Here is a 24,351-nt window from a genome sequence, read left to right as displayed (position 1 = left end):
CTGCAAATGTGCGTTATACTAGTTGATCAGGGCATGGCACTCGGCCCCTTACACCTAAGTTTGAATCCCGTCTTCGAAACTCCAATTAATTTTCCTCTTGAAATAGAACAAGTGCACTCAAATATCACTTGAAGATTTGTACACATAATACATGATATTATTCATTTTGTTTTCAACATGGTTGGTAAAATACAATGATTAGTAGACGGAGACTCAATAAACACATACTCTGATGAAATTCAAGTCGTTGTGCTCATATCAGCTTCAGACACAGGCAGCCTCTGCCTCTCTTTCTTCATCCTAAGTTTGATGTCAACGACAAAGTAACATTTATTGTGCTCTCTAACATACTGCACCTTACCATTCATTCTATTCAGAAGTTTCCGGGACAGATTTAGCCCGAACCCTTCTGGTGTCGTCCATCTGTTTCCACCCTCGAACATATCCTGGATGAGCACCGCCGGAAGGCCTTGGCCAGGGTGTGTCATTCTACATCCACAAAGAGATGAAAAATAGGGTTTAGAGCTTAACGCTTCGGTTATAACCTTTAATCGAGGACAAGTAGAACTGATGCCAAATTTAGTAGTTGTGCACGGTAGAACTTAGAATCTAGCTAGGTTTGAGGTACCTGATCTGGAGACGGATATCATTGTTGTCGTCCTGTATTAACTTTAGACCAGGTGAAATTTTTATTTCGACCCATCCATTTGGGGAAGGTGCATGATTCACTACATTGAGCCAGAAATCTGACAAAACCAACTGAAGCCGGATTTGATCGCCTTGCAAAGATAGTGATTTGATCTCTTCTGGAATCTCATGAAAGAGCTGCAAGTTCTTTTCCCTCAGCGAGAGCATTGATTGGCAAATGATGACATCCAAAACATTTCCCAACATAAATTCTTCCATGTTCAGCTTCGCGCTACTGCATTAACCCGAATAAGATCCAAAGCGTCGTCACACAAATTCATCAGTTACTATAGAAACAAAACGCTACAAATAAGGTTACAACATTTAACTTACGCATATCATGAACCAACTAAGAATACTCACCCTTCGGCTCTGCTTCTCACATCCATATCCTCGATGATCACCATGATTTGTCTTTCACATGCATCGCTAGTGTCAAGAAACTGCTTCTGATTTTCTGAAATAGTTGTACTTTCAAGGAGTCTGTGGGTAAACCGAATGCCATTTAAAGGATTTTTCATCTCTTGCCGCATGTATGTTAATTGCTTAAGTTTCGAAAAGTATTCTATATCCTCTTGTCTGTGTCCTTCCAAGGCCGGCTGCATGTCACGCAAAAAAATTTGCAAGAAACAAAAACAACCGATTATATTCCCACCTCCATCAGTCCTCTTGCTAGCAGTTAAGAGCACCTCAACAAAATTACCCTTTCTATCAAAAAATCCGAACGGAAACTTCTCAATCTCTTTACCACCGATTCCTTGGTACAACATAATCATAAACTTTGTCAGCGTATCTTGACCCTTCAGTTGACAGAAACCTCCAAAGATTTCCCCAATAAGCGTTTTACCAATAACGTCTTCTCGAGTCCAACCAGTCAGATTTTCCATGGCTGCATTCCATTCTGAGCAACATGCTTTCTCATCAGATGCAAATATCCGTGGAATCAAGGGGTTAAGACTCTGTATGATGGCCTTGTAATCCCCTTGCAAGCGGATGAATTTATCCATAACAACCTTTTCACAAGTAATATCCTGACCCACGAAGCATACACCGACAACATCCTTTGCAGGACTCCTACTCGTGCAAGTGTTGGCCACAATATAGACAACCGACTTATGTTGTGGAAGCCCAAAATTTCTCAATTTTAACTCAATGTTCTTGTCCTCCTCACCTGGATAGTATAGAAGTTAACAACGAGCATACCATTTGGGAAAATTATAAAGACGCGTGCGAGAGAACACGAAGCATGAAAATTTCAACACTAAATTCCATTTGAGTTACTTTAAAGTCCTCAACGATGGTACTTCATAACTGCAATAAAAGATTTACCTTGTAACGCTCTACGTAAAAGATTTTCAACCGCTTCACGCGAGTCCTCATAAACAATTTCGTCAACAAGGGACTTGCCCATAGCTTCGCTATCTTGTAGTCCTGTCAACTCAGCTATTTTTGCATTCCATCCATTGATGAGACCATCCGAATCAACCCCAAAAATCGGAACTGAAGCTGTCTCGATCAATTTAACCATTTCACATGCCGCGGAACTGAGTTCATCTATCTCCTGCAACTGCATCTCAGCATCACTTTGTTGTACTGCCTTCGAACCAGTTTCCTCGATATCCTGAAACGAGTCTCTCATTATGAGCTGCAAAGAGTGGATGGCATTAATCTCAGAGACCTCCCAAGGCAAACTTCTACTTTTTACTATTTCAATAAAAGCTTTAAATGATGATCTCGGGTGCATCTTTCCACCGTCATCCTTATCCTCTGGATGATGCTTAGCTCCTCCCCATTTGACTTCCGCTGCCGTGTGCGACCTGAACCAAAACAAGAAATCTTTTGAACTGACTCTTGCGGTAGCCATACCACAAACTGCATTACCCAGTAAAGGTGCACCAGGGTAACCAGTTTCCGCCAAACTATCAGTACTCAGACCTGTGGAATCCCCATGATTTTTTAGCAGCCACTCTGCTATATCTTTAACCTGTGATTCGGTTGGAGTTAACCCCATCAACCAACATGTCCCGCCATAGTACAATGCAGCTCCGTCACACTTCACGAGATCCATTATACTCGGAGATTGGGTCACAATACCAGATGGGGAGTCCCGGAGAAGCATGTCACAAAGCAAGGTTTGTGTTCTGAGAATCTTTTTCTCAGCCAACTGCGAAGCCAATTGAAGCTCCATGTAGATTTGCAGCCCAAATGCCTGCATAAGAAACTGACAAGCATAGCGAAGAGGGAAAGGGACATAGCGGGGGGAAGTGTGGTGGCACACCACCAACCCCCAAAGCTTTGTTGAATCATTACCATCATTACCATTGATGATAACCGCCATCACCAGTGAGGCAATCGAGCCCATATTCGCCATGTACTGTCTGTGGCAGCCATGTGGAGACCGGAGGGTTGAATTGACCAAGCACAAAGGCTGCTTTAGTTCTTCACTTTGAATGACTTTAACCGGATTCACATTGCAATCGCAGATCATACGCACGTGATTCTGCTTGAACAAGAAACGGGCAGCTTGGGGGATATCCGTGGCAGGATAATGCAAACCCAAATAAGACTCCAAATCCGACCTTCTGATTTCAGACACAACCTCACCGTGATCATCGTCATGGAACTTATAAACCATAACTCTGTCATATCCAGTAAGCTTCTGAACATCCTCCACAACAGTATCGCACAACACGCCAATATCCCCTCCAGGGAGAGACTGAAGCCTAGAAATTGCGCGAACCGCGAGTTTCTGAGACTGCACAGCTCCTGCAAGTGACAATGCAGGATCACCAGACCTAGCAGGCTCCAAATCAATCACAATCCCCACATCAATTCTATGCAAAATAGCATAAAATGGCTTCTGGGTGCTCTTAGAATACACCCAAACCGGGTTTAACAGCGAAATCTCCCTCGAAGCAGCAGCTTTCGCCAAAGAAGCCGCGGAAGAAGGAGTAAACAGAGTTCTACAGTCAATCCCAATCAAACCCTTTAACTCATTTGACCCGAAAACACTTCCCGATTTATCCAGACCCAGCAATTCAAAGCAATTCTCACTAAAACCGATAATTCGAAAAGTGGGTTCTTTAATTGCAAGCATACAGCCAAAGGATTGGACGAGAGAACCCCTTTGGATTCTCGAAAGGTAGGCAACGATTTGCTCCTCGGGAACAGAATCCGGAGGAAAAAGCACTGACCTTGTGTAGTGGAAGGACGTACCGGAGACAGCAGATTGCTCGTACTCGGCCAAGAGGTTGGCGTCCTCTCTGTAGTGAGCGATTGACCTGTCGGGTTTGGCGGCCGCGGGGGTGGGTTTCATGTTGCTCGTGGCGGAGGAGGAGGAGAATGCGGCGGCGCGTGTTCTGTTGCTGCTTTTGCCAAGCTCCATTTGGAGCGCTTTTCGGAAGAAGGAGAAGGAGGAGAAGTGCTTTTAAAGGGAAGTGATTTTTATGGAGGTTGGAAAAGCAGGAGCAAGGTTAAAAGTGGCATGGCCAGTTCTGTACTTGGTGCTTCTGTAGTGTTCTTCTGCTTGGAACTTACACATATCTACTTTCTCTGTCATCGTTTTCGCGGTTTGGAATTATCCCCTCGATTAAGCGTATCTGGTTAATGGTTCCGAATCACATGTTTTCCGGCTCTACAGTCCACTTCTTCTCTCTCTCTCTCTCTCTCTCTCTCTCTCTTCCTGCATTTTCCGCCATGCAAATTGTACGACGCGTCACCACATATGTGAATATAAATAAATAAAATTTTAAAAAGAAGAGAGAGAAATGAACCATAAAACGGAAAATTCTGTTTTCTTTCAAGTAACGGTAAACTTTGGGATTCCGTAGTTTATTCATCTACTTACTTGTAATGTATTTTATATAAAATTTATAACTTGTTTAATCTCTTAATTTTTATTTGGAAAAAATTATTCGTAAGGAAAAAAGTTTAGTCATTCAAATATTTCAAATAAATCAAAATGAGTAGGTACCAATAGCATATTCATTGAAGAATTGTGGGTACTAAAGTAACATATTCATTGATAATTGTTGATTTATTTGATACAACTTAAATGATTAAACGATATTCGATTCGAATAATAATTAAGAAATTAAGCATTTTTGACTTGTAAACTTTTTAAAGTGAAGATACGTATTTTAAATGTCGTGGTCAGATTGTTCTACTTCTACCAAAAAGTTTTCTCAAATGGCACAAGACATCATAGAAATAGAAAGAAAAATATTGGGAAAGTGACATAAAGTGACGAATCAAATTTCTAGGAATAGTATTCACCACAAATAATATATTTTTGTGTATGGACATGCATGCATGCATGGACAACCGCTACCTCCTATGAGGGAGAATGACAAGTCATCTATTTCTGTTACCGTTAAATAGTTTGTTAAAACTAAATGTAATTAATTTTATTAATTGTTGTGATTAGTTAGTGTAGTTAAGAGATTAGCTAAGGTAGTTAAGAGTATCTATGTAAATAGCCAAAGCCTATATATATCTTCACAGTGTAATTGATTATTCAGTTAGAGTGATGTTATTCTCATCCCAATGTCTTATTTTCCCATTAACCTTTTAATGAAATTTTTAACTACAAATTTGTCCATTTACAAAAAGACTGATAAGGACATTAATTATCTTGTTTTGCTTGAATTTTTTTTTTTTTGTTTAAAAAGGTTGGGCATGGGAGACGATTTGTCTACCTTAAACCCTAACTCATATTTTCATCTCCTTTCATTCAGAGAAAGTTAAAAAATAGCAATGGACTTAGAAGATGACTTTTTCATTGAACAGGTGAAAGATGACACTTCTACAGAAGAGGTAAAAGATTATGTTTCTATTGAAAAGGTAGAAGAATAATTCGTGTGTAGGTCATTTGAATTTGTCCATCGTATTTTTAAATTTGTTGTTGTCGAATTCTTTTAAATTTGGATACCTTTGTCGTTTCCATTTGAATTTGCAGACCTTCGTGGTTTTCATTTACATATTATTTGTTATATTTTTCAAGAGACAATTTTATAATTTCATATGTATGTATATATTAAAGGTTATTTTGGGAATAATAGTGGGTGAGAAAATAGCATTTTAATTTTTTAACTTTTTAAGGTGGGTGAGATTATAACGTGGGTGGAAAAATAAGATACTGAAGTGGGTCTAGTAGCTCTCTTCAGTTAATACAATAGAAAACTTACCGAGGAAGTCATCTGTTTCAATACCTCCAACAAGTCACTTCAAACTAGTACTTTCACTTATGTTGCAAATTAAGTCTTATTTTTTAAGGTTAAGATAGTCAGATCAATAACGTAATTCTTGTAATTAAATTATTATTTAAATATTAATTACCGCGTTTATTTTTAATTAATGATACATTACATGACTAACGAATTTAGTTTTAAAACTTAAATTACCTAGTATTACTCTTTATAAAAATTACTAGTCTCAAACTAAATACGGTTTACTTTATGAACCGATAAGTGGTGTAGGAAATAATAATCAAACCTTCGTGCGTTAAATCCAATCAAATGGAAAATGACGTGATTTGAAAAGCAAAATCAACATGTGGCCAACATATGCTTCACAACCACAGAAATCTAACTCCAAGAACATGCGATACAAGCTAGTTGGCAAGAAAGATCTTTATTGAAGGGTGCTATCGTCAGTTGTATATATGTAGAAATAATATTAAATATTGAAATATTTGACGATGAAAGGGTATGTAGTATTTGAAGCTAACATAAAACTTATCACAAAATTAAGAACGGTGAAGTTTCAGAATTCGTACAGTTGAGAGCCCATTTAGTGAGATAAAACTTGATTGTTGTTGTTTGTTGCATTTGACAATTAGGTGACACTGCTTAAAAAATGTGATTTGCAAATAAATACTTATAAATAAGTAGTTCTTAGTGTATATATAATGGAAAATGATTCTCGCCGGATCCTTTTCTTGGGGATCTTGAAGATTCCGTGATTGTGACCGTTCATTTCGTTAAGTACTATTTATATTTAATTGTAAATTTTAAATTTTGAAATAATTTCTAATCGCACAATGTACGATAAACAATTACCATCACGAAATCTCCACATCTCTAGGAAAAGGATCCGACAAAAATCCCATTCCATATCTAATAATATTTCTCTTTTTAAGTTCATATCTCTTAGTTATCGCGCTCGGAAAAAATAAGTGGTCTTGTGATTTGGATAATGATTGTTGAAGTTTGTGTATGGAATAGTGGAAGCCATTGTAATTTGTAGCTATTATTCTCATGTCATATGACTGCGCTCACGTATCATATATATCATGACAATACTCACGTATCATATAATATTTATTTTTTTATCAATGTGATTTTCAACCCACAAAAATGCATAAATAAGAGTTACCCTAGGAAAAAAGCCGAACAATTTAGCACTCCTCTTTACCCTATTACACTTTAAATTGAATATTATACGATATCTAGTCACACATAAAATGTTAAAATCGTTATAAAGAAAAAGAATTTTATCAAGCGAAGTATTATTTTTCCCTTGATTTTGACTTCTTTTTTTTGGGGGTAACATTAGGGGTCGATTGACCAAAATTAATTCAATAAGTTATTACAAACTGCGTCCTAAAACTTTCTTCATCTCATCAAATAAATGAGTTCTAATATATCTAAATAAATTCCTAAAATAATAATATCTAAAATTTATATTATAATCCAATTGACAAGATAGTCAACTTTTCGTTTTTTTTTTTAACAAACGATATTGTTTACATTAATAGGGAGTAGGTGAGTTTAGCCAAACAATACAATATCAATAATGTGGTTCAAGTTCACTTTTGACGAAAATCAAACCTACAATCTCTCACTTATAAGTAAAGAAAAATACTACTAGATTGTAGTACTAAATAACAACTTTCGCCTTTTTTTTACCACAAGAGCCAAAAAGAGGGTGAACATAAGGGTCTTTATTCTTGCCGGATCCTCAAATCACATTCGTTTATCGTATATCGTGTGATCAGAAATCATTGTAGATTCTTTTATTTAAAATTAAATATAAACAATACCTAAAGAAAACTAACATCATAATATACGATGATCGGATGTGATTAAAGAATCTTCGGAATTCTCCGGCTGGGATCGTCTCTCTTTGCGAAGCACCCAACACAGCTCTCTCCGTTTCCGTGAAAATGCACGTGTCAACGCGTCATAGTGAGCTGGCTCCACAGATTACGTGGCACGCTCTTATTGGCCACAATTATTTAGCGAAGATCCCATCAGAGCCGTCCGTGTGATCCCAGTGAAACTGACATATTACCTCTGTCTGACCGGTAAGAGAGAGAAGAACAGAGTGTTACAGAGGAAGAGAGAGAGAGAGAGAGAGAGAGAGAGAGGGTCAGCCTTCTCCAGGTATTTCTTTTTATCTATTTTCCTCTTCAATTTTTCACCTTTTCATTTCTACTATTCAGTATAATTATCATTAAAATTATTATTATTAATTTAGTTTAATTTAGCTAACTACAGTTCCTGTTGCTCGAATTCAATTGCTTTTTTTTCAAGTGTTTGAATTTGGTAATTCAACTGGGTGCAACTGCCATTGGAGCTTCGTGTTTAGGGTTTTAAGTTCGTTTGTGGGTTTTGATTGTTCTTCCTTGGAGGAAATGCTTATACGATTTGAGAAGACTTGTTTGGTCAATGGGGTTTTAGAATTTAGAACTTTTGGTAATGAGTCAATTGGTTTGGTTGACTTCAAATCTTGAGGTTTTACTTGGAAATTTCGGAGCTTTCGAATTAGGGGTTTTCTATTTTGTGCCTTTTTGGGGTAATGAGTATGTTCTTTTTAGGTTTCTTAATCATTTTTTGATGTTTGTATGCGTGTGTGTTTGTGCTTTAATTTTCAGTTTTGAATTTCATACTTTTTTTTTCCCACGAAATATGGTTTCTGAAGAAGAAATTCTGCATTTTAAATATAGTTTGGATTCGGCGATTGAGTTTGATTAGATTCCGAAGAGATGGTATTGTAAATTTTGAGGTCAAATTCCATTTTGGATGGATTCTTCTGTTCTTGATTCCCATATGTCATGTTTGGATATCCTAATCATTTCATAGAACTTATAATCATAACTATGTAATCACAATAATTTTGACTTTGTATGCTTATTGGAACAGTGGGGGTTGCTAAGGCTGTGGCAGTGTCGTGGCGGCTGGAGCGTGGCATGAAAGCTTTCTGGTTAGTAAGGGAATTTGAATAGCCTTGTTCAGGAGCCTTGTTTGTTGGGTTATTTTACTTGTTTAGGATACCTCATTGTGTTGACTTAATTAGGTTTCTTTTCTTGAAGTTGAGATGAAAAGTATCTTCGTGAATTTATATTTGAAAAGAAGGGAAGTTTTTTCTTTTTTCCGGATGAGAAAGGGGGGTTTAAACACGTGGATGTTTAAATGCGGGATGTAGCGAATGCACATCTTGCAGCTGTTTGATCATGTTGACTGGATGGTATCCATCAAAGTGATCCCTGACGTTAAGGGGTGTCTTACATTGTTGTCGTCACACAGGAGAAACAAACTAGATATGGTTGTATTTGAAAACTGCAGCATCGTCTTTTCAAAGTTCAATTTTGGATGTGGATTTATTGAATATTGTGCTTTGAATGGATGGCTCAGCATATAATGTAAGAGAATCAGCAGTTAATTACCATATTCTTTTACATGGTTACTGATTTTTGTGGGAAAGATAACTTTGGTAATTAATCAACTCATATCCCAATTTCCTAGGTGAAATGTTGCTTTTCCTACTTGCTGATTATCATTTGTAGCTCATCGGTGTGCAAGTTTTATTTGCGTGCTGATGAGCCTTAATTTTTTTTTTTTCCTTCCCAAACAGATACATGAGCGACAGTTTGGTACAGTTTTTTTAAGACTTCAGAAGACTTGGAGTTTAGATTGCTAATCATCACTACTATGAATCTTTGATTAGGTACCCCAGACAGAGATACGTTGATCCCACTACAAACTGTATGTTGCTTAATTCTGTACTGCATGGTTCCCATTGTTACGGAGATTGGCATCATTTACTATATTCTTATCTTTATTTATTTTTCCTGACAGAGTCGAGATTGTGGTGCACATCACAAGTACAGTTCAAATGCCATCTTTCAAAATGAAGGCTCAATCAAGCACGGGATGTTTACGAGAAAAAAATTGTCTTCGTGTATGTCAAAGGTCAAGTGTGATTTCCAAGAAAGCATGTCTTCATGCTAGGAAATCCGAACATACAGAAGATTTTGACACTTGTAAAAATTGTCAGGAGGGTAAGAAACTGAACAGAAAGATGTTGACGTTTGATCTATCATGTAGTATTAGAGTAAATACTCCATCATGTATCTTTTTATTTACGTGATCAAGCTATCTCACATTGACTATTCAGATTTCAATATTCCATGCAATTTTTGGTGGGTAATATTGTAAAATGTGATACTAGGTTGGTTGCACTGCTAAGCAAAGTCTGAAGAAAAAAATTTGGGAATCATTATCATCCAAAGTTTGTGTTAATTCTCGATGCATTTGAGCTCTCTGGCTTTCTATTTTTGTAATTCGAGACTTTTAAAGATTGTGTAAAATGCTTATATTCAAACACTTCTTATGATTCTCACTGAGCATACAATGCAAGTTTCAACGATGGACATTGATACAATCCATGCACAATTATATGTAGCTTAAGTTTTTGCTTAATTATTAATATTAGAGCTTCTTATTATTCTCATAGTTTCTTCAAGCACACAAGTTTCTACTATAGAAATTGGAAGTGATGAAGCAATTGAACATCAGAAATTTCTGGGTGAACAAACTGGTCAAATTCAGCAGCAGTCATGTGATTCTCCCACCAAAAGAATGGTAAGTATTTCGAAGTTATAGTGTTGTGGGTACCATTTTTTCAGTTTGTCATTGTGGGATGTCTTTCAGTGTATTGCCTTTAATTTCATGATGTTCCAGTTACCTGCAAATGAAAATTCATTATTCCTCATCTTTGTCTTCTTGCTCAAGGTTTTCTAGAATTGCACCGTATGGGCCTTAGAATTTCTTATAAGCTTGTATACCAATGACTATTTATTAATTTCAGGACTCCTTTCACGCCTGCCCATCAAACTTAGAGACAATTTTCTCTCCTGCTTTGGAGTCCAGTGAAGTCAATGGCGAACAAAATAGTGAACCAAATGCTAACATTGATGCAGGTATGCCTCAGACTCAGTTGATTGAATACGTAGAGAATGTACTAAGTATTTTTCGTTTTTCCATTGAAACCCCAGCCAAAGTTGGAAAGACAACCCCTTCTCTGTTATTTTTTTACAATTAAAAAAGGAACAAATAGGATAGGTATATGTTAGCCGTGAACCGCGTGGAAATCTATCCTCGAACTTTATTCAGTATATATAGGTTATTTCAGCAAAATTCAACCACTTTCGGGTGGTCAATGTGCTTTAAATAAATAATCTAATCTTCCTTGTCATTTAATGTAATGTTATGTGTTCTCTGACAACAGATAATATCTAGTATGCTAATCTTTTCCTGCCTTTTCAGGGTTAGGAACTGGTGACAGTGATGATAACGGAAGTTCATGTGATAATCGAACTTGCGATATATCAGATTTCTACATTTCTGATATGATCATTTCAAGCTTACCCTTCGATGAGAATGCATTTCATGATGATATTAGTGAAATGAATTGCTTTCCAGACTACAAATATGCTGAAACAAATATGTTTTTTGATGTTTCTGAGCAATACATGGTATTGCCTTTCCTAGAAGACGCAATCAGAAGCAGTAATTTTTATACTAATGATGACAAATCATGTGAAGAAGCCATGGTAGATACAAATTGTGCTGGAATGTATTTGGGAATTGGTCAGATAAGCCCCTGCAACCAGGAAACGGTTGTCAACTCTTCCGACTCAGATCAGGCAGAGTCCTTTGATCCACAGTTGTTTATAAAAAACTTACCAGAATTATCAGATGTGGTATCAAACTATCAACCCAACATTTTGCCTGAGGAAGCTTCAAAAAGAAAGTCTGTAACACTTGTACTTGATTTGGATGGTAAGCAATGCTATACGTATGTGTTTTCATTTGGTTATGTGCCATCTTGTCATCATTTAATGTTACCCCTGACATATTATTAAGATCATTTAATGTTACATCTGGCATATTTTTAAGACCAGTTGGTCCATTTTTATCAGTAATTTTGGAAATTTTACTTGTTAATGTTATCTTAAATGACATTATTCTTTAAATTTCTTAGTGATTATATATTGAATCATTAGTTCCCTCAACAAGTTCATTAAATCCTTTGATCTACACTACTGGTAGAGAAACTCATCCTGAGCTCTACATGAAAAAAATATATTAACAAAAGGCCTACAAGCCAACATCGAAACCAGTAATGTTGAAAATCATGAAAATGAGATAGCAGCATTACTACTGAAATTCTGCAAAATTTTGTGTTACCTATTTCCGGTCTGCAACATATAGGGTTCTATCAACTGTTTAGTTTGAAGTTTTGGCAGCTCCCATTCATTTTCGCTTTACACATAGGTGTGCAAGAAAACCATATCGCTTGATAACATATATAATGTTAATATTATATATATTTCTAGTTCTGTGTGCGTGTGCTCTTAATGATGACCCAGTTTAGTTAATTTTTTGTCTCAAATGTGTTGACAAGTTGTAAATGCCATTTATAGTGCTTATATCGCATCTGTGGTTGGATTGGTATAATATTGGCTATATGTGCTGACAGAGACCACGTATACAATCTGGCATTCGTCTAGCAAGCAAATCTCTTATTCTTTCAGTTTATACCTTGCACGTGAACATGCCCACATATGTATATGTGACTGTGTGCTTGCCCCTTCATGGCCGCATTAATGCATTCATATGTATGTATGTAAGTAAGTGTGTGTATTCAAAATTCAGGCTTAGAATACAGTACACCAAGCCTCTAAGAATGTTAGTTTTCCTTTTTCGTTTCTCTGTTTGGTTAACTTTTGTCTGATCTCTTGGGAAAATATTTAATCAGTCAGAAATACTATTTCCAAATACGGTGTAAATGATAGGATACAATTACATACCACCATACCAATTATGCCCTTGACATGGTTATATCAACTAGGGTTCTGCAGATCCAGTCTTCTACTTAGATATTTTTCAGTTTAATCTCACTGATTTTTTTAGAGATTCATTTGAGAAATATGTTGTTGATAGGTTGCTGAAAAGTAATGTTGCTATTATACGTGCAGAAACACTGGTTCATTCTACATTGGACCATCGAGATGACGCAGACTTCACATTTACCGTCTTTTTCAACATGAAAGAGCACACGGTATATGTGAAACGGAGGCCTTACCTCCAAACTTTCTTGGAGAGAGTTGCAGAAATGTTTGAAGTCGTTATTTTTACTGCCAGCCAAAGCATATATGCAGCGCAACTTCTTGATATATTGGATCCATATGCAAAGTTTATATCTCGCCGAGTTTATCGTGAATCGTGCATTTTCTCAGATGGCAGTTACACTAAAGATTTGACAGTTTTGGGTGTTGATCTTGCAAAAGTTGCCATAATTGATAATACTCCACAGGTATATCCCTTGGGTTTTCATGTTAATTGCTTGGACTTTACTTATTTCTTATTTCTTGCATTTCCACTCTATGGGTTGTTCTCTATTATTAATTTTTTTTGGCCTAGATAAAAACTTATGACGAAACAGTGTTCTTTATGTTTTTGAAACTGGTCTTATTACCGATGAAAAAAGACCCTAGTCGTACCAAAATATATAAGTAGGCAAAAAAGAGGAGAGAAAAAGTTGGAAGAATGAACATTGGTTTTTTTTTTTTTTTTTTTTTTTGGGAGTACAACGATATATTTTACACTAAGAGGAGGGGGGAGTTCGGCTAAGCCACACAATGGACAACCTAATTTGCTATTGAATTCGCCATCCACGAGATTCGAACCTAAGACCTCTCACTTACAAGTGAAGAGGAATACCACCAAACCGTAGTACTGAATGACAACATTGTTACTACTGGATAAACTGATTGTTTTACCTTTATTCTCTTTTGACAATTTCAGGTTTTCCACTTGCAAGTTAACAATGGAATTCCAATAAAGAGTTGGTTTGATGATCCTTCTGATAGTGCTTTGATTTCATTACTTCCCTTCTTAGAGACCCTGGTTAATGCTGATGATGTTCGTCCTGTAATTGCCAAGAGATTCGGTAACATGGAATAAGAGTCACCTACCTTCTCATTTGCTTGAATATAGAAGCTCCTTGCCCCTCTCATATTTTTTAGCAAATATTGACCTCTAATTTAGATGCTCCTCGTTTTTTTTTCTTTTAAGCTTATGAGATAAATAGCTATATAGTAAACTCTTACTTTACCTTTTGTTAGTGTGCTCTTGGTTCTTGTTCCGTTATTTTATGCGTTTCAGCTGACAACACTGTGGAATGGGTTGTCTGATTTTTTTGTTCAAAGGTAATTGTAGGGAAAGTCCTATTGTACAGTTTTGAGTTGTTTTGCTTATCAGGGTGTACACATGGGAAATTATCTATACAATCTTGGTCTTTAATTGGGATGCTCCACTTTATTTTCACTTGATCTCGTGAGATTTAGTTATGCAATTAAATCTTCTTTTCCTTGTTGGCTGTCAGCTCTTCGATCTTGTTTCCTTGTTTTCTTCCTTTCAGCTGACAACACTGCGTAAGGAATGCCTATTTGTCCTTATGCTTTCTGCATTGCGCATGAAACACTAATAAACTGTGAAATATAATTCTTGAAAACGTGATTTCTTACTCACTTTTGTCTCGTACACCCACAGCTCTCGATACATTGTCTTAAATAACATCCACAATGCAAGTATGGTAGCACTTGAAAGCTGGAACTTTGGACCTTATCTGGTCATTTGCCACTCTTAATATTTTGTTACTTCCATTTAATTTTTTAATTAAGTGGCTTATAAAAGACAATCTCTTAGCTTAACTATCTTATTGCCATCCTCATTAATCTCTACTATCAAGGATATTCAAACGCTGAATTCTAATGTCATTTTTTAGTAATTTGAATTTTGAAAATTCAAATGATAGTCAAGGAAGTAATAATTACTGTAAAAACTCAGGTTGAGCCTGTGATACTGCATATCTAGTAAATAAATTCTTACAGTTCATAAACAATTATACTGGGAACGAAAATGGAAATGCCATAATAATTAACGACACTGAATACTTTCTGAACTTAAAAAGTAAGTCATACTTCTAATGAAATGATATCTCTCGTATGACACTAAATGAAATTGAGAACTTTTCTGTAGTTCTGTGAAGGTTTGGCCCTTCTGGATGAGAAACAAGAAACTGGGAGGAACACAAAGAGGAGGACAAACTACTTGTGCATCCTATGTCTACATGGCATCATATTCCCAGAAGACTTGTTTGTACGCTTTGCCGGACTGAATTTTTCTGGTTTAACATGTTCTAGAGATTAGTTTTAGTTTTATTTTCTTTTCCCGGAGATCCATTTCTTGATTTAATTCAAAATAGCTTGAAAGGAAATGTGAGGGCAAGTAATTTGACTATGCATCAAATCAGATTAGGCATTGTCAGTTTTGTTTTCTGATTAGGAATTCAAAACCTGTGAATAATAACATCAGACTGTATGTTTAAGTGAATTATATACAATGATTCAAGATTGCTCTCGGAATTCTGATACACCTCTTTTCTGATTAACTATATGTAGGACATGGTAGCATAGGAAGTTCAGGTTGAGAATAGGCATGTCTCTACCCCAGGAGGGTATGGGGGATGAAATCTACCATGTAAACGGATTTGTGTCATACTCGTTATTAGATGCTTAACTGACTGACATCTAAAGTGGAAAGTCGTCGTGAGGATGCTTGTGTAAATTCATGATGACCTGCATTAAGAATATAGGTGGTGGTTTTCTTCATGCATACAAAGATAATGCATGTACTGATGGATCAAGATATGTATGAATATCAGCAGGATCGGCCTCCTGCCTAGGTTTGCTGCTATGCTGTTGAAAGAAGGGTTCCAATATCAGAGATCAGTTGGGTTTTTAAATAGCTTGACTAACAGTGCTGTTCTTGATCTTCTGCCTATTTAGTCTCTTGCACTTTTACAAATTTGCATGCGTTGCCTGCAGGTCAGGTGGAGAACAGTAACGCATTTTCTGGTAATGTAAGTCAGTTGTCGAGTTGTGTTGCTACTTGTTTCTTGAGATTCTGTATCGAGTTGTATTATAAAAGCATAGAATTTTCGTTCAAGTGACGTTTGAGGCGGGTGGTTGTGTAATTCATGTTTCGATAATCATTTTCTTTTCTGTTCATTTGCTTGTTTCATACTTGCCAATGGCTATGATTATCTTGTATAAATCAAAGCATAGCTGGTGGTTGCCCTTCTTTTAAAGAATAACGAAAAGTTAAAAGAAAAAACTCTAGTTTTAATAAAAAATTACAAATAAAGGTGTAGTGAATTGTATTGAAAATGTAGAAATATGATTTTTCGTTAAAAGTGAACGGTACCAGAAGTGTTTTGTTAAAACTCCCTTTTATCCTTGAACCGGGGCTCTGTGGATTTCGGCAGTCACTGCCTATGTCCAAATATTGGTTTTTGCCCGTGAGCAGTAATAGCAACACTGCTCGGCTCCTTCGTTACAATCATAGTCTTCTAACATATGTGCAAAAATAACTCCGTAAAACCCAAAAAGGGTAGAATTTAATAAACCTGTCTTTCGTTATTTGTTTGAAATTTAAAATGACTCTTTACATGAAAGGTGTTGAGTAAGTGATGATGCCATTCTCGCTAATCAAATTTATCATGCTTTCACGCGCATGAAAGATTGACGGTAATAATCACACGAAGCTATAGATTGCACGTTCACTATGCAATGCAACAAATTACTAACAGACATCGAAATTCGACAAATTCATGGTTGAAGGCTATTTGCAACGCAAAACCATGGCTCAATACACAAGGGCCAGCCTCTGTTGGCTGAGAAGAGCTCGTCACTGATGCGGGAGGCAGACCTTGAAGAAAACAATTTGAAGACCACTATAATGCATTGGAATAATAAGGTTGTATATTTTGATGACATAGGAACTTGTTAAGTCATTTTTAGAGAGTTTCTTAAGAAGTTGTAGTATATTTGTGTTCCTTTAAATATTGATGTATCAAAAGCCTTTGGGTCTAGACTTGAATGAATTAAAATATTATTTGCTTTGTGCATTTGAAGTGAGTTGTTTCTCCTTCTAAACTCAAGCATTTGGCTTGGTCGTGTGAGTGAATCCACAATTAGCGACGTGAGCAAGCTCCATTGCCCCTGGTTGAGCGAATCCCAGGTTATCTATTCCACTCTCCTCGATACCCTTGAGTCTGTCCTGCATCAGTCACTGTCATATAAAACCCTTTAGAACATAAACTAACCCACCATAATTCCATGACCATACCAAGAAGGCGTCGCATTAGTGCTATAGTTAACGTTGCAACAGGATTACATTCAAACATTTGAGTTCCAGATGGGGACTTGGTTTTGTGAACCGGGTTCCGTGCTTGTGTTGCCCATGATGGTATCTCCCTTCACTTGTGCGGACATTCTTCATGAGTTTGGGGAGATACGGAAGATGCAACCGTTCCATAATTATTTGGTGGCATGACGGCTTGGTCCTACATAACCCAAAAACGAAAGGAAAAAAGAAATTAATGCTTGTTAGAAGTGCGGAGACATCGATAATTTAAATTTAAAGATGTCAGCGGATATTTTGGAGAGTGCATTGTGCACCGCCGTTTTTCACATCATCAAGTTGTAGCTTCAAAGCAAACTAATTCCTCAGGCTTTTAGCTTAACAAAATCAGAAGCATATGATGTTTTCCAACATGCTGATAACGTCTTCACAGTTATTTCTGTTTCTCATAACTAATAATAGGATGCAACTGTTTGCAAAGATGGACGTTCAGTGGCGACGAGGAGAGATTAAAAATGATGACCTGATAACTATGTGACGGTTTCAAATCGTCATGTCTCTTAACTTTTGTCTTCCCCCTTGACACTGGCATTACTATAAAATTGGGGAAGAGGAGAGAAAAATAGGAGAAGCCTATGCATCTGTGATAATTTCAAATTGTCATACCTCTTAACTCTTTATCCTTTTTCCCCTTATGGGTTACTTTAATCCGAAATTGTTATTTCACTTGCAAGTTACACGAGTTAGTACATTTGATGCATAGGATATTTTTATACTTGTTTAATTTTTATCATGCACCTAACTAACACCTAGTTTCCTTGACTAGTGGTTTTTATTTGGAGTGATTTCGGTTTAATTTTAACATGTATCTAGACAATTGCAAAATATCATACCTGATGGTAGTTGTCCCGTTGAATCATGGACGGGATATTTTGCTGCTGCTCCTGCATAAGGGACTGTTGTTGTAATGGCTGCTGATGTTTCTGCAAGTACATCAGATGTTGTTCCTGAAGTTGCTGTTGTTGATGAGGTTGCTGAATTTGCGGCTGTTGAATCTGGAACTGTGGACTAAATTGCTGTTGCGTCTGTAGTTGTTGCAATTGTTGCTGTTGATAAGATTGTTGCTGTTGCATCTGAGCATAATATTGTTGAAGTTGTTGCTGCTGAAGCTGATACTGTTGCAACAAGACCTGCTGCTGCTGTTGCGGCTGTTGCTGCTGCTGTGCTTGATGCATCTGTTGTTGTAGAAGAAATAGCTGCTGCTGCTGGTAGTAATAATATTGCCACATCTCATTATATGCTTGGCTGTTCTGCATGCCGTACTGCACGTTGCCTAAAACGGATGATTGGGACATCTGTGGAGGAACAGATTGGACAGGCAACTGAGGCTGAGATGAAGAGGCATAATTTGGCGCCTGTACATTCTGCATAGGCCAAGCATTAGGTGCCATTACATTAGTGGTAGTGGCTGCTGCTTGATATCGATTATGATCCTGGCTGCCTTGCTGAATTTGCGAGCTCTGTGAGGACAAAGGTTGAGGGGGTTGACCTAGAATCCCAGGCATTGGACGACCCGTTTCAGCTTGTGGGTATTTTTTAGGAGAAAGTGGCTTCTGCTGATACGAGTTTCTTTGTAGACGTCCCCGAAAGCCAAATTTGGAATCTCTACGAACTTTACCAGAATGATTATTCCGACGCCAGTCACCATAACTATTTACAGCTGGCTGAGAAGGCATTTGCATTGGCATAGGACTAACCACTTCATTTCCAGCTGTTTCTAAAGCTCTGGTATTTCTTGGGCTGTAGCCTTCATTAGATTTGCAATTGCTCTCTAGCTTCCTTTCATTTGAAGTATTGGTTTCTTGAGAAGTTTCACGCTTGTGAAAAATGGAGGGTATTGAATCCGGATTCGTATTCTCCTGGGAGCTTAAAGAAAGACTCTCCAACGACAGCGGCTTCAGGTCTTGTTCAGGCTTGTTGTCAATCTCTCGATGAACATCGCTCCTGTCTGTGACTTCTTGTGAAGATTCTACAGTTTCATTCCCTTCAGCAACTTGACATTCTAATTCAACAGATGATGCCTTTGGTTCAGTAGTATTTTCTCTGGGCTCCTCAGGATTTTCTGAAGATACCTGTTCCACTTTTACTAAACCTACAGAGGACAGATTTGCTTCAGGTTTATCATCTCTCGGTTGTGTTGGTTGCTCTCTTGAAATTTCTGGAGAAGGTAGTTTCAGTGTCTGAATGTTTTCAGGTTGGCTTGACTGAAGGTTGTCGGAGGTAATCTGCTCAAGCTGACTTCCCTGTGATGGCATATCCTGGTCCAATGTATGATCAGTTCCTTCCTGGCCAGACTCGATACTATGATTGTCTGGCAATAACGATTTGCTGTCAACAGTGTCATGCAATGGGAGCACAATCAAGGAGTCAGAACTAAAATCTCCAGATGGCTGCTGAGGCATAACGACCAAAGCTTCCTCCGTTTCTCTAGCCAATTCCAAAGGTTTTCTAAATGTAGGTTTCTGATGAAAAAAAGCAGTCCTTGTAGAGTATGGGAACAGTCGCACATGCCGAGTCCACACCTTTCTTAATTCATGGATGGTTCCATAAAGGTCAACAAACTGTTTCCATCATATACAAGTCAGAACCAAAGGAACTTGATGAAATGGCATATAGTAAATCTTTACAGTAAATTACAGACTTCCCAGAGATTGAGTGAAATTGCCGAACCACCATACCATATTTCCCTCAAATTACAAGAAATTACGATATGGAGAGGCAGAAAGCAACACGTAGCACCTTTTCCCCTCAATCTATTATTTTTCGAAAGACCAGAAATGACAGTATCAACAAAAAATCGAGTTGAAAGAGAAATTTTCACCTCTAAATATAAACTTGAAATATCCTCTGCATCTTTTGCATTCAGACAATCAGATACACCTGACTCTGGAGAGATTGCTTTGGCGACAATAGAGTCTACCACATTTAGGTGTTGCTTCCCCCCATGCATACTTACGAAATTTATCAACTCCTGAAGACATAACAATCAAGCAACTTTACATTTTTGTATCGAAGTTAAACTTTTATCATGATGATATAATGAGCAAAGGTTTAACATATTGAAGCATAGATTCAAGTTTTAGTCCAGACTATGTATTTCTACAACAGGTCCATTCATGATGTGGAAATGTAAATATTCATAAGGTGCTAAGAGAAGAGAAATACCTCTAGAAGTGATTTGGAATAAGGCAAGTGTTTGATGCCATCTATCAAGACATCTCTGGCAGCATCTGCATTATCAGTCATCTGTGACAGGAAAGCAAGGAGATGTCGATAATCATATCAAAGTTGGCCACCACATTCATGTACTATAAATAAATGGAAAATCTCCTCAAAAGTCAAACACTAAGGGGACAATGCAAGCATATAGAGAAACAGAAATTCATATATCAACGAGTTCATAAAAGGACCACCATTGTGTGTTGCATGCTACTTTGCCTATCCATACAACAAACCAAATCATTTTTGGAACGAGGACCTATATTTTTATAAGCACAGGAGAGCTGCATTTTCTTTAAGAAATACTATAATAAAACATGGATACTTACTAAATAAGCCTAAATGGCATTAAGTACTTTAAACTAAAATAGAGGGGGAGTTGAAACTGGAACCAAATCTCGTCGCAAGTAATTGCTACCACCCCAATGCAGATATGGACTTTCCTGTGTTCATATATTACGTACCATGTATATAAGTCGAGAAAATTGAACATATAAAATAGCAAGTGTATGCATCTTTTTCTTCTCTGCAGCCATTTCTAGCGCTTCTTTGTATGTATTGGAAGCTGCCGTGATATTTCCCTGATAATGTAGGAAAAGCATCAGCATGAGTTGGTCCTCATTCTTAATCAAGACAATAAGTACGATTAATATTTCCATTTAATTGATGAAAGAGCTGATTGCATACCATACGTTTTTCCATATTAGCCTTTGACATAACATTCTTCACAAAACAGGAATCTGATTCTGTATCACAATGAAGAAAAGCAGCACGGGCACCAGATACATCTCCCGTTTGCTCCTTAAACCTGGAACTGAAAAGATGAATCACCGACACTCTCTGCAACGAACATATGAGGATGGCCATAAACATCGCCAGTCATGTACAAAGTAATCGAGTCAAGGCATCCTATAGAGAGCAGCAATTGAGCAAGTTTCAGAACATCATAAACTCGTCACACAATTGCTAACACTAATTTTAGAGAAAAATTATAGTACAGAAAATTTAAATAGTACTGCTCGAAGTTGTCCACAACAAGATGCATGACGAAAATATTTGACAGTTGAGATTACTCCAAGTATAATGATTGTTTTCTAACCAAAGAAATCCATATAATCCAAACCATAATGAGTTTCCAGTGTATCCTTAGTTCCTTACATAAAAGAAAATTAAACCCTTGGCTTTAATCGCCTGGCAACCAGTAAGGTGACCGATGAAGTCATTATTTTATAACTACCTTCGAGGAAAAAATAATTAATTTTAGAGTTGATTATGTGATGGCTGAATAGGTAAATGCTACCCAAAAATTAATCTTAGCCAAACAAAATTAGGATCTAGTATTTTTGGAAAGCCCATGACATGTCCCAACATTCACATTCTCAAGAAAAGTGCCTCATCTCCTGGTCCATTTCATGCTATGAAGGTTCCAGCTTCAATTATTAAAGATGATACACCAAAAAATATAACTCAGTACAATTCCTCAGAGAACCGGCAGTAGACGATTATCCTGTAACTTCCCAATGTTATGGTCTTTAGTGTTTGACTAATCAAAACATTGTAGCACAAAATACAACTCACCTAAAACTTGATGCATAGTTTCAAGTAAAAATACCTTTAGAAAAATTTGGGTTGCTCGGTCAAGAGCATAGTTTGCAATCTCTCTTCCTCCGTTAATCTCCATGAAATCCACATAACGCATCCAAAACTCAGGGTAATTAGCACAGGGAATCAAGCATCTCTCGTAAAATTTTACAGCCTACACACAATAGATAAAAAGGGGTTCAGATAACAATAAAAGAGAGGCAAGGGACCAAGGCCATGTAAGCAAAAGAAATTGTAGAACCATACCGAATCAAAATCCCCTTGCATCTCAACAAAATCCAGATAGGAATGCCAATTCTCCAACTGACCCGCATCAAGTGGCTTCACATGGAAATAAGACCTCCTTATATTGCTCTCGTAAGTACCAATTTTTCCTTCTAGTCGACATGCTTGCTGATACAACTGCTTTCCAGTATACAAGTACTTTTCCAGTGCTTTATGCCTGTCTAAGCCATTTTCTGCATCCAGCAGGTCTTTGACAACAAGGGCAATTTCATGATCCGTATAAAATGTAGGGACTTCGCTACCAACCACCACTTCAGATTGCAAATCTTCAGTAGAATTACTGTGGCATTTCATCTCCCCTCCACACAAGGCAGCCAACTTCTTCAAACTGATGAGAAAATGAAACCGATGCCTTGTAAGAATAACATCTAAGTGGCTCAACTAGAAGGGCAAAAAAGACACAAAATTGTAAATGGTACACTCCACAAGCATAAAAAAAATCTATGTCAGTTGAAATCAACTATAACAGCAAACCACACATTGTAGTAAACTGTCGATTATCATGCAAACAAGGTCTTCAGAAAATTAATGGTAATACCACCGAACAATAAGAAATTAAATGAAAGAGCACAAACTAGATCTAGAGTTATGATTTCAAGGTTTCCTCTTTTCTTTTTAACTCCAAAGAATCAATGCAAGATATACCTTTCATAATACTGGTGCAACTTTTTGGTAGGAAATCTTAGAGCTTGGATGTAAATCTGTGCCAGCGAGCTCCATTCCCGCTGAGAATACTCAAACTCAATGTACTTGTCCCACAGAGTATGGCATGAGTAATCCTTTCCAACAAACGACATGCCTCGTTTAAATAATCTGTCAAAGAATTTCAAAGTTTTAAACTTGTAAACAATAAACACTGTCTAAAAACATGCAAGATTAGCTGAAAATTTCTACTAGTTCAGATGACTATAACCGAAAAGGCGCATCAATGATTCAACTACTTCAAAATTTATAGCTGAATTTTGTTACGGAAGCTATTTGATATTACCTGCGAATATCAGACGGGTCTTCGAAAACAGACATACTGAAGTTACAGTAGTCCACCCACAGGGGAACAGAGTAAGTTGCTGCCTGCACCGCCCGTTCGAAAACTTCAACAGCCTTGTCAACACTGCATAAGCAGGTCTTGTGATCGGCATACCTCCTCCAATATCCATGGCAGAGCGGAAACTCGGACAAGAAAGAGTCGTAAACAGAGGATATTTTCTCTATGTCATCCTGCAGATAATTTCACAGCCAAAATTCACAAAAATAAAACATAAAAATTAAGAAAATTTACGAAATTAGGAGAGAAAAGAAAGCTATTTGCTTACAGAACATGTGTTTTCCATCTCTGAAATGAGTGAAGTCCAGTGATCAAAGTCGAGTGAGACTCCATCAAAATCATCCGACGGAAAACCTGAATAATTTGAGCGGTGCATTACTTCAGCATTCAGAAAGCAGCTTACAGTGGCTAGAGTAACCCCTAGAGGAACCATAGTGTGTGTGTGTGTGTGTGTATAGAGAGAGAGAGAGAGAGTGCGTTTACCTGGAGAGTCTGACTCCATGGGCTGAGGCTCCGATTCGCAATTGCAAGTCCGCATAGCCGAAAAAATTGATGTATGTGATCGGAGGAAGGAAGGGGGAGGTAGTGATTAGCGAGGCTTGATAGGGAGGAGACGGCTGATAACAGGCGACGGAGGTGGAGCAGGATATTTGGTTACGATGGTTCGATTCAACAAATTAAGATTGTTCGGTGAATTATTCCAGTACCCCGTAAAAAATTTGCCAATAAACTCGTTAAGCAGCACGTTGATTTTCATGTGAGACTCCACATTTATAAATTTTCTTTGTCGGAGAAAAAAAAAATGGCTTAAGGAGTTATAATAATCTCGAGTAGTATATGCTTCACATTTTGTGTGTAAAAATAATTTATTTTTATTTTAAAATGGAAAGGAAAAAGGGAGAGAAAAGAAATGTGAATTGGAGAGAGAAGTTTTTTTTTTTTTTTTCCTTCAAAATT

The 24,351-nt window shown here is 37.2% G+C and overlaps 3 protein-coding genes across 22 annotated transcripts; 1 reads left to right on the top strand and 2 right to left on the bottom strand.

Moving 5' to 3' along the window:
• Positions 1 to 135: 135 nt before the first annotated feature.
• LOC137727933 (phytochrome E) lies at positions 136 to 4,425 on the bottom strand. Its single transcript, XM_068466800.2, has 4 exons — positions 2,017 to 4,425; positions 1,051 to 1,858; positions 629 to 922; positions 136 to 489 (listed from the first exon to the last, which is right to left on the bottom strand). Exons 1-4 carry the CDS (start codon positions 4,070 to 4,072, stop codon positions 240 to 242), a joined length of 3,408 nt encoding a protein of 1,135 aa, XP_068322901.2. The 5' UTR covers positions 4,073 to 4,425; the 3' UTR covers positions 136 to 239.
• Positions 4,426 to 7,993: 3,568 nt separating this feature from the next.
• Positions 7,994 to 15,602, top strand: LOC137727809 (uncharacterized). Of its 20 annotated transcripts, XR_015952321.1 has the most exons (11): positions 7,994 to 8,072; positions 8,832 to 8,892; positions 9,544 to 9,674; positions 9,768 to 9,970; positions 10,426 to 10,553; positions 10,780 to 10,891; positions 11,238 to 11,753; positions 12,953 to 13,290; positions 13,782 to 13,926; positions 15,018 to 15,137; positions 15,440 to 15,579. XR_015952321.1 is itself a non-coding variant. In XM_088677867.1 (10 exons), the coding sequence occupies exons 4-10, from the start codon at positions 9,914 to 9,916 to the stop codon at positions 15,466 to 15,468; spliced, it is 1,263 nt and encodes a 420-aa protein (XP_088533993.1). In that variant the 5' UTR covers positions 7,994 to 8,072; positions 8,832 to 8,892; positions 9,637 to 9,674; positions 9,768 to 9,913; the 3' UTR covers positions 15,469 to 15,602. The 20 variants fall into 20 exon arrangements, 19 of the variants coding, with proteins under 19 accessions (XP_088533993.1, XP_088533980.1, XP_088533995.1 ...); XM_088677867.1 differs by lacking the exon at positions 15,018 to 15,137 and having other exon boundaries at positions 9,637 to 9,674; positions 10,488 to 10,553; positions 15,440 to 15,602; XM_088677854.1 differs by lacking the exon at positions 15,018 to 15,137 and having other exon boundaries at positions 9,637 to 9,674; positions 15,440 to 15,602.
• A 1,493-nt stretch (positions 15,603 to 17,095) lies between these two features.
• PRP39-2 (Tetratricopeptide repeat (TPR)-like superfamily protein) lies at positions 17,096 to 24,139 on the bottom strand. Its single transcript, XM_068466633.2, has 12 exons — positions 23,878 to 24,139; positions 23,663 to 23,748; positions 23,338 to 23,567; positions 22,995 to 23,162; positions 22,311 to 22,677; positions 22,075 to 22,218; positions 21,150 to 21,302; positions 20,927 to 21,043; positions 20,409 to 20,489; positions 20,065 to 20,214; positions 18,077 to 19,804; positions 17,096 to 17,385 (listed from the first exon to the last, which is right to left on the bottom strand). The coding sequence occupies exons 1-12, from the start codon at positions 23,930 to 23,932 to the stop codon at positions 17,299 to 17,301; spliced, it is 3,366 nt and encodes a 1,121-aa protein (XP_068322734.2). The 5' UTR covers positions 23,933 to 24,139; the 3' UTR covers positions 17,096 to 17,298.
• Between the last annotated feature and the right edge of the window lie 212 nt (positions 24,140 to 24,351).

This window comes from Pyrus communis, chromosome 10 (genome assembly GCF_041283825.1).
Source record: "Pyrus communis isolate YQ-2024b chromosome 10, ASM4128382v1, whole genome shotgun sequence".
Taxonomy (NCBI): domain Eukaryota; kingdom Viridiplantae; phylum Streptophyta; class Magnoliopsida; order Rosales; family Rosaceae; genus Pyrus; species Pyrus communis.
This window is presented reverse-complemented; position numbering and strand designations above follow the sequence as displayed.